Genomic DNA, 9,697 nt, shown 5'->3' with positions numbered 1-9,697 from the left:
AACTGCTGGCCGGATTTCGACAAAACTTCAAGATTTCAAGATTTTATTTACAATAAATGCATAAGTCCCACTATACCGGGAAACATCAGCAGTATGATATCATATATTTATATACATAATACATAATGGAAAACGGCTATATATTACATTTACAGACAATATATAAAGTGCATATAAATTCGTACAAACGTATTTCAAACTTGAAACATATAAATGTATCATCTTCAAAGGAGTGATCAGTATCAAGCCTAGTTGTGCATATCGCCGGCACGTTCTGCTTCGCTGCACCAAATGGCCGCTGATTAAAATCGAGAAAAAAAATGTCCGGCTTCCACAGGTCAAACTGTTGGCTGGATTTCGACGAAACATCATAGTAGTAATCAGTACCAACCTTAGTTGTGCATATCCCCCGGCACGTTCCGCTTCGCTGCACAAAATGGCAGCCAGAGCTAAAGATAGAAAAATCTTGTCCGGCTTTCACAGGTCAAACTGCTGGATAGATTTAGATGAAACTTTACAGGAGTGATCAGTACCAAGCTTAATTGTGCATATCACCGACATGTTCGGCTTCGCTGTACAAAATGGCCGCCAGGCCTAATAGTAGAAAACTATTGTCTAGCTTTTACAGATCAAACTGCCGGCTAGAGTTTGATTTAAACATATTTTATTTCAAACATATGTGCATATTACATTTTACAATTTACAATATCGATATTATACATGTTGAAAAAGGATAAGATCTGAAAGCTAAGCTTATAAAGGTCTTCTCCTGCCGGCTAGAGTTCGACGAAACTTCATAGGAGTAATTAGTACCAAGCCTAGTTGTGCATACTGCCGGAACGTTTCGCTTCGCTGTACAAAATGGCTGCCAGAGCTAAAGGTATACATCAGGGGGAACCATATGTTTTTGTGACAAAAACACCTTCTAGTTTAAATTTAAATGTACCTGAACTTTTCTAGCAGCTCTTCATAATATCTGAATTCCTGTCCTTAAATATATAGTTTAAAGAAAAAATATATTTTAAAGAAAATATATAATTGATGGCTATATATTATTGACGTCATATCCTCTTTGGGCATTAATGTTATGTGTATTAGTTTAAGCTGTAACTACGCTTGGCGATTCAATACTGTTACTTTAAAATTAACAAACTTATTTTAAATGGTCATGAAGAAAGGATAGCTACAATAAAACCACTAATAGGTATATGAATCGTATCAAGGCACAACGATTAAATAGCAACAGCAGATGATCATACCAGATATTCCATGAATAAATCAAGTATTAATCTTAATTTATAAAACTAGAACATTACCTTGTTATAAAACGCTAAAAGATTTCTCATTATGTACAATGTATTCACTAATGCCAACAATTCTTAAAATGGAAGCAGTAATTAGGTTTATTGATTGAGTATCCACTTCTAACTGGCCTGATATAAAAGTCCAAAGGATTCGCTTTTCATCAATGGTTTCATTAATTGAGGTCTGTTTTCCTTGGATATAGTTCTACGTAAACAAGTTTTAAGTATTTGATCAATTGATTTGTCCGACTTCAAAATGACCGTTCGTGAGCTTTGGTAATGCATTAAAGCTGGTTTTGTATACGTAATGTAAAATGTCTGTAAGGATGGGTTTGAAATTGGTCAAAGATATTTTACATTTAATTGTTAAGTTAACATTGGGAAGTATTTACTTACCAAAATGTAATTCAGTAATGGAAAATATAACTTGAATTTATAAAATTCTATCAGGGCATTTATTAATATCTACGTGTGTTCGTTATATTTTTACTCTCTCTTGTTTCATAATTATTTATAACAGGAATAATTTCTGTTTTCAGATTGCAGACAGAAGAATCGAAATATAATTGATATTTCAGTGTAGACTGCAAATATGGATACTGAAGATATACATGCTTACAAGAGATAAGATTATTTATTAGGTAATCATGGATTGCAAACTGTTATTGATATACATTTTGTTTCTTCAACTTGAATATATTCATTGTGCTAATATTACACAAGTCGAAACTTTATACACTAACTTATTCCAGAAATACAACAGAAAACTATTTCCGTTGATAGACCATAATGATACTGTTAAGATAAATTGTACAGTAGGAATTGTTAGTATCAATAATTTCGATGAACTTTCTGGAGAAATTGAGCTTACTATGTTGTTTTCCATGCAATGGGTGGATGAAAGGCTGACGTGGACACCGTCCGATTTCGGTGGTAAATCAACACTGCTAGTTCCTCCGGAAGATGTTTGGTGTCCACAATTCTACTTACAACAGTCGTTTGACAAAATTCAGGATATAGGTAATGTGCCAACCATGGTTCGATTATCCTCAAATGGCTTAGTAATATGGAACACGGGGAACGTATTAAAAATTGTATGTTCAGTGGACGTAACATATTTTCCTTTCGATACCCAGACTTGCGAAATAACTGTTTCTGGGTGGACGTACACAGCAGACGAAGTAATGTTCTACACCACATCTAGTACGGTATTTCAGGATTATCTCAGTTCAAACAGTCAATGGTTGCTTGAGTCTGCAAAAGTAATAGATTATACTGATATTAGACCAAAATTCCCTCCATCGATAAACATTGCACTAAATTTGAAAAGAAGAAGTGATTTCTTTGTGGTCTACATTATCTTTCCAATGGTTTTTCTTGGCTCCATAAATAACCTCGTGTTCGTTATGCCTGCTAATTCTGGAGAGAGAACATCAGTAGCTATTACTACATTTCTGTCTTTTATCGTCTTTATGCAAATGATAAATGACACTGTTCCTGAAAGCTCTGTCCCTATGGCTTACATTTATTATTATATATTGTTCCTGCTGGTATACAGTTCTGTCATCCTATTTTTGTGTATAATTTCATTACTCATTCATGACAGGGAGGATCCAGTTCCGTCAGTTGTGAAAAAGCTAGTATTCCTGCTTCGCTTTTTGTGTTTTAAACGGAAAAGGAAATCAGTCGTTATACATGAGAGGACATGTTCTAACGTTTCGATACAAGTTGAAGTCAAAAATAACAACTTCAATGAAAACATTGAAAATTATAAGGAAGACGACAGTCCTACAGTCACGTGGAAAATAGTGGGAAAAACTTTCGACAAGTACTGCTTTACTGCATTGTTTATAACATTTTTGTTGATGACAACTCAAACGTTCACAAAATTATACACTAATCAGGGCTTCTAACTTGGAGCAACATTTTAAGTATCAATATTATACAGTGCAATTTACTGCAAAAACATGGTTTTGGATATGCTTTGGAATATCAATCAGTTGATTCAGAAAAATAAAACTTTTTATTAACGTTTGTAAATAGATTAAAAGATATCTACCTACAAGAACGGCCTTTATTACATGACCGTATTCTATTGTTTCTCTGATTGGCTGTAAACGGTTCGAAAAGTAATGAGTACATATCATATCAACTTATCTTGGGTTATAAATAGTACGATAATAAAAAATAGATCGAAGTAGGTGCTTGGAAAACCAATATCAACCTGATTTGGTCTAAAAATAGACGGCAGTATTTTAATCTTCCAATTAAATGAGACGTTCCTTGGTGTTCAGCCAATCAAAAACCGGCTTCCATACGCAATCATGAAACCAATCTAAACAAAAATGTCGGACAAAAGAACGCTGGAAAGATTTCCGACAGTTGATGAACAAGAATTTAGAAGGATATTAGAAGAAAAAGCTGCTAAAAACACAACACACGGAGATCAACGAATAATGCGGTTAAAATATTACGACAATATCTTAAAGTCAGGAATTTGCCAAAAACCTTTGAAAACTACAGCAATGAAGTGCTTGATGATATTCTGTCAAAATTTTACCTAGAGGTTCACAAGAATATGGTGAAAAATACCAAAAATCTAGTTTGTATTCTGTACGATATGGACTTAACAGGCATCTCTTGCTCAACCAAAAATGGGGACATTATCAAAGACTTTGCATTTCAAGTGTCTCAGAAACTTTTTAAAGCTGTGGCCATGGATTTGAAACGTGAAGGAAAAGGGGCAATTACACATTATCCACCGGTAGAAGAGAGTGTCCTGAAGAAACTTTATGAATATTTTGACACTAATGACAATGTTAAACTTCAAAAAGTATTTGTTGACATAATGCTGTATTTTGGTAGAAGAGGCAGAGAAAATATACATGAACTAACAGTTAGTGACTTTGCAGCCACAACCGATTCAGATGGGCGCGTCTTCATTTATCTAACAAAAGATGAGCAGACAAAAATCACCAGAATGATCCAAACAGTGCTGATGGCAGGATGTATGCAAAAAGCGGTAAGTAAAAAAGACAAAGAATCTCACCGAATACAAGGCCTAAAAATTGTTCGTTTCTTTCGGTTTCCCGAACTACCGTAAAAATTTGTCACAACCCTACATGTTTTTATTTTTGGACATTTTCACTATCTTTATACTTTTCTAAGGGTAGTAACTGTTGTTATTTCTTCATTGTAAAAAAAAATCCCTCCTCAAAAACTTTCCGACCTACATACCCTATCTTTTGGCATGTTACCGGAAACATTTTTTTATATAAATGAAACCTAGTGGAAATTTTATTAGATAGATCAGATAAAATGGTGTGCATTAAATCTCATTTTTTTATTTTACGAGACAACAGATTACATGTATCTAATTGACAAATGATACACGAGAGATATAATTAATCTCAATTCTTATGAAAGAAGTTTACTGAGTTTTGTTCTTATCTTTTTCAGATGATCCACTGTGTCCAGTCAAATCTTTCATGAAATACAAATTACACCTGAACCCGGAATGTAACAGACTGTTTCAGGGCCAAATAAAGGAGAAAGCCCTGTAAATTGGTACAGTAACGCGCCGCTTGGCCACAATGCCATTGGTGACATGATGCCAACTATAAGTTCTAATGCCGGACTTTCGAAACGTTATACTAATCATTCTCTTAGGTCTAGTACTGTTCATACTCTTGACAGTAATGAGTTTGCGGGTCGTCACATTACAAGTGTAACTGGTCATAAAGCTGAATCTTCTTTGAAGACATACACCGGCTACGCTACACCAAACATCAAAAGGAAAATGTCAGACACTATATCGGAAAGTTTAAGAAACAAGATAAAAGGGAAAAAAAGGTTGAAACCAGGGATGAAAACAAAGAAATTGAAATCACTCCTTTGAACACTGAACTGGTTCCTCTTTCAGATTCACAGTTTGATAACTTAGTAACTGATCTCAACACTAATGACACCGATCTGGATGAAATTCTGAAGACCGTGGACACCAATCTATGTAGAAATGTAGACACTACATACAATTCTACTCGTCAGCAGTTTCTGTATTCTGCCGTACCATGTTTCCAATGCCTGTATTCCATAGTTGTTCAAATATTAACATCAATTTCAATGTGAAAAACTAACTCAGAGTACCAAATTATAAAAAAATCTGTTTGAGTATTATTTCAATGACATAAACTAACTACATTTAAAAGTCATTTTAAAAATGGACTTTTCATGTGAAAAGGTAACTTTAAAATATATTAATCTGCTGGGAAAGTGTTGAAATGGACTTTTCATGTGAAAAAGTAACTTTAAAATTTATAAATCTGCTGGGAAAGTGTTGTTTTAGTTACATATTATATCTATGTACGTGATCAGAAAAACATGTTTATTAAAATTCATGTTTATTTAACTTATTTATTTCTATTCCTTATTTCTTTATTAAAGATACAATTGTAATAACAAGACTGGCTATACATCTGTTCAGGTAATAAAACAATTATTGACTTTTTCATAGGTTGATATCAGGATTTATCAACCCGAAAAAAGTTATATTCAGCGAGCTTCGGCCCGGCTCGGTGTATATAACTTTTTTCGGGTTGATAAATCCTGATAGCCGAAGCTCGGTGACTATAACTTTTTTCGGGTTGATAAATCCTGATGTCAACCTATGAAAAAGTCGATAATTGTATAGTATCAGTTAGTTCAAATACAAAGTTACCGTATTATATGGTGTTCAAAGAAGATTTCTCATATGAAATGTATTTAGACATCAGAAAATTTAGGTTTGTGTACACATATTTCAGAATATGTTCTTACGATCTTGAGATTGAAACTAGTCGACATAGGAAAATAGGAAGAGAAATTAGATTGTGTAGAAAATGTTATAAGAATATTTTAGAAGATTAGTTCCAGTTTCACTTTGTTGTGAATTTTACTCGGAATTAAAAATGATGTATTTACCTAAACATTACTACCCTAGTCCAATACAAAACGAATTAAATATCCTGATGTCAACAAAAAATAAAACATTGATCAGGTCCATTGTTACTTTCTTATATTACGCTTTTGATAAATGAAAGTCTAATGTTTAGTTGCCAAAACTTTAATACATTATTTGTATACGATATAGGTCAGTTTTTATCACTTTTATATGAATGTGTATATGCTTTGTATTTTGTTGTTTTTTAATATGTTTGCATGGGCCGATGGCCTTGGAGCAAAAATAAACTTCTGTTCTGTTCTTTCTGTTCTACTGCTAAATTATGAAACCTTTTCTTTCTCATGAGTTTATGAATTTGATTACAGCTGTTCAGTTATATTTGCATATTTGAGCGAGATCACATACTTGAAGACAGATACTCATTTTCAACATTTGCTTAAGACAAAGAAAAAAGAGGAAAATTTAAAAGAATAAAAATAACATTGTTGGCGACAAGAACAACCTATATTCAGACGACTTCTACTGAAATATTAAACATACTCAATAAAGTACACTAGCCTTCCCCCAATATCCTTAACCCTGTGATTTATGGAATTTTCAAAACCGCTTTGAGAGCCTTACATCTAGGATTTGAATGCATTTTAATGAATTCAGAGTAGTGCAATTTATTAGTTAAATCGGCAAATATATTGTCTTTGGTCATCTAATAATGTATAAAGCGAATAGGGACAAGAAAAGCAATATTATGACAGTATAATGTAATGAAAAATATGTAGGCTTTTAGAAACAGTAAGGACCTGTTTTGAACGTTTGTACAACACATGTTTACTATTTGTTGACATAACAAGCATACACTTATTCAGTGCTGCGAACCGCTTTAAGGTTCTTCTAGCATACTTACTGACATAACATGCATACATTTATTCAGTGCTGCAAACAATGAGTACTCATAAAACACCCCATTCACGAAGTGTCATAAATACAGATGAGCCTCACAGTTTTCTGCGTCTTTTGCAGCACTTTTTAATGAACCTGTATAAAAACTGTTCAAGCCCTAGAATTCATAAAAAATGAGCATTGACATGATGTTTCGGTAGTATCTTATTGAAATCGGGGCTTTAATGGTGTTTGTCCATTTCTCGTTCTAAACGGTTAAATGGTTATGATTTATGTTAGTAATGATTCTTAATTGTCTTTCAATATGTTTTAATTCCTAGTCCTTGTATATGTGATAGTTGAAATTCTTAATTTGTGTTATACCTTCCCATGTATTTTATATACTGAAATAAATCAATAAATCAATCAAAACACTATAATACAGTAGTGGTTATATTGTATCCATATCAGGTAAAATATGTTTATCAAATTAATACTTATGCTAAAATATAGGTCATATGGCGACTTTCCAGCTTTTCATAGTAGAAAAAGTCCCAAAGTGCCCCCGTGCATTATTTTGTCACGAGCGGACACTTCGGTAGAAACACCGACCTTCCGTAAGCCAGCTTAATGGCTTCCTCACATGTCGGGCAGATATTTTTAGAGAATTGACGACATGTGTTGCCTCATGTTGTGGAATCAATGGGAAGAATACAATGTCTGAAGCTAGTACTGCAGCCTGGGCCAAATGGTAAGAAAATCGATCACACCTGTCCAGAAGATACACTCGATCACACCAATGACAGAATCGTAAATGAACGCATTTTACACTTGTGTGTCGAAACACACCGTGGATCCGCATCTGCCAGAGCCAATCGGCTAAGGGTGGACGAAATTAGAGATCTCAAGTCGTTAATCCCGGTTATGGTGCCTGCTAATGTACAACAGGCACAACAGGAAATCCTCATATTGATACGGTCATATATATACTATATACTTTATATATATATATATATATATATATATAAGTTTTGAAAGTGAACAGCACGAATCCTGACCAGACTGCGCGGATGCGCAGGCTGGTCTGGATCCATGCTGGTCGAAAAGCGACTATGTTGGCTTTCTCAAGGCGCGGCTCATAAAATGGCTTGGCAACTTTGCTAGAACGAGGAAGTAAAATTTTTCGAGACGTTATGTCGTATAAACGAGATAGAACAAAACAAATTCAACATGTTGTCTTCTGTGATCAAGGTAAACTAAACTTGGAACACTATGTTAAGTGAATTATATTGACAAAATATCGAAATGTTTGACAAAATATCGAAATGCTATGTCGTGGAAAGGAGAAACTTTGAAATGGTAAAGTAAAAATGCTATGTGCTATGAAAGTATAATCGTATATCCCTTTACTCTTTTTAGCTCTTGTTATTTCATTACATAATTATTTTTCGTAGATATCACGCACGTCTCACCTGACTGCATCCAAGTTAGCATCTCTTTAATATAACATTACAATTTATGCATGACACCTGCAGAATAATTCCATTATTAAAACAGCAGCGACTTTGTACCTCATAACCAACAATGGCTTGACACCTATCTTCAGTATCGTAATTAAAAATAACAAAAAAGAGGGAATATGATTGCATAATTTTTGCTACTTTTTATTCTAAAATACTGCATTTTCTCTGTACTATTTATCTGAGACGGCATTGTTTGGGACGGAATTGTGTTTTCTTTATCTATCGTGTTTCTTTTGTCTGGGTGAATCAGGGATATTTAAGTGAATCTTATTTGTTCGTCCGTCCGTCTAATTGTCTGATGTCTTTTCGTCCATGTCAGACTTCGTATAATCAAACTTAAATTGCGTTTCGTGAATATTTTTTATCAATGATGATCTCGTTGAGACAACCTTCAGAAGCTTTCGGCTTTTTTTAACTAAAGTCAAGGTCAACACTTATAGATGGGCGATTTTGTTACAGCTAATTGACTTTAGTACGAAAAATGGTCATTCAAAAATAAGTGCTAAAAACATCGTAAGTAACCATGACTTTCGCAGATAATAATTTGATTTCTCTGTTTTGATGAGTTTAAATATTGTTTGAAAATTATCACTGAAACTTAAAATCGGAATATAATGTCTTTCTAAATGAAATAGACGGTAATGAAAAGCAACTAAAATGTTAATCTAGGACTATCTGTGAATCAATTATTGATTTTATTCCAACGTTTTTAATTCTTGATTGAACAATATATTTGAATTTGTTAAGACAAATTGCTATCACGTGAAGAATGGAGAATTTTCACAATTTTCATTTTTTTCTTCTTCCCTGGTGTTTATCATTTTGAAACAGACAAATTAGGGGGTATAAATATGAATAGTAGTTGAACAGAAACTTTGCATACAAGTGTTTAATCAGCCGTCGCCTCTTTGAAGACAAAAGGGGCAAAGTCATAGACTGCATCTGTCCGTACGTCACAACTAGTGTCTGGTCTGTAACTCTGCCATCCATGACAGGATTTTGTCATTACATGTACATGACAAAATGTTCTCTAAATGAGACGACATGTCGCGTGC

The 9,697-nt window shown here is 33.7% G+C and overlaps 2 protein-coding genes across 2 annotated transcripts; both read left to right on the top strand.

Moving 5' to 3' along the window:
* Positions 1 to 1,951: 1,951 nt before the first annotated feature.
* Positions 1,952 to 3,217, top strand: LOC123562080 (neuronal acetylcholine receptor subunit beta-3-like). Its single transcript, XM_045354732.2, has one exon. It carries the CDS (start codon positions 1,952 to 1,954, stop codon positions 3,215 to 3,217), a length of 1,266 nt encoding a protein of 421 aa, XP_045210667.2.
* Positions 3,218 to 3,859: 642 nt separating this feature from the next.
* LOC128548430 (uncharacterized) lies at positions 3,860 to 5,818 on the top strand. The gene is made up of 2 exons (XM_053523214.1): positions 3,860 to 4,326; positions 4,764 to 5,818. Exons 1-2 carry the CDS (start codon positions 3,883 to 3,885, stop codon positions 4,794 to 4,796), a joined length of 477 nt encoding a protein of 158 aa, XP_053379189.1. The 5' UTR covers positions 3,860 to 3,882; the 3' UTR covers positions 4,797 to 5,818.
* The last annotated feature ends 3,879 nt before the right edge of the window (positions 5,819 to 9,697 follow it).

Source organism: Mercenaria mercenaria, chromosome 2 (assembly GCF_021730395.1).
Source record: "Mercenaria mercenaria strain notata chromosome 2, MADL_Memer_1, whole genome shotgun sequence".
NCBI classification, from domain to species: Eukaryota; Metazoa; Mollusca; class Bivalvia; order Venerida; family Veneridae; genus Mercenaria; species Mercenaria mercenaria.
Note: the sequence above shows the minus strand (reverse complement) of the source record. Positions and strands in the feature narration are given on the sequence as shown.

Bases quoted from the DNA above. Each gene is read 5' to 3' on its own strand.
- LOC123562080 (XM_045354732.2), top strand. From the start codon at position 1,952: ATGGATTGCAAACTGTTATTGATATACATTTTGTTTCTTCAACTTGAA.
- LOC128548430 (XM_053523214.1), top strand. From the start codon at position 3,883: ATGGTGAAAAATACCAAAAATCTAGTTTGTATTCTGTACGATATGGAC. The intron at 4,327-4,763 runs GTAAGTAAAAAA...TATCTTTTTCAG, and splicing joins CAGGATGTATGCAAAAAGCG to ATGATCCACTGTGTCCAGTC.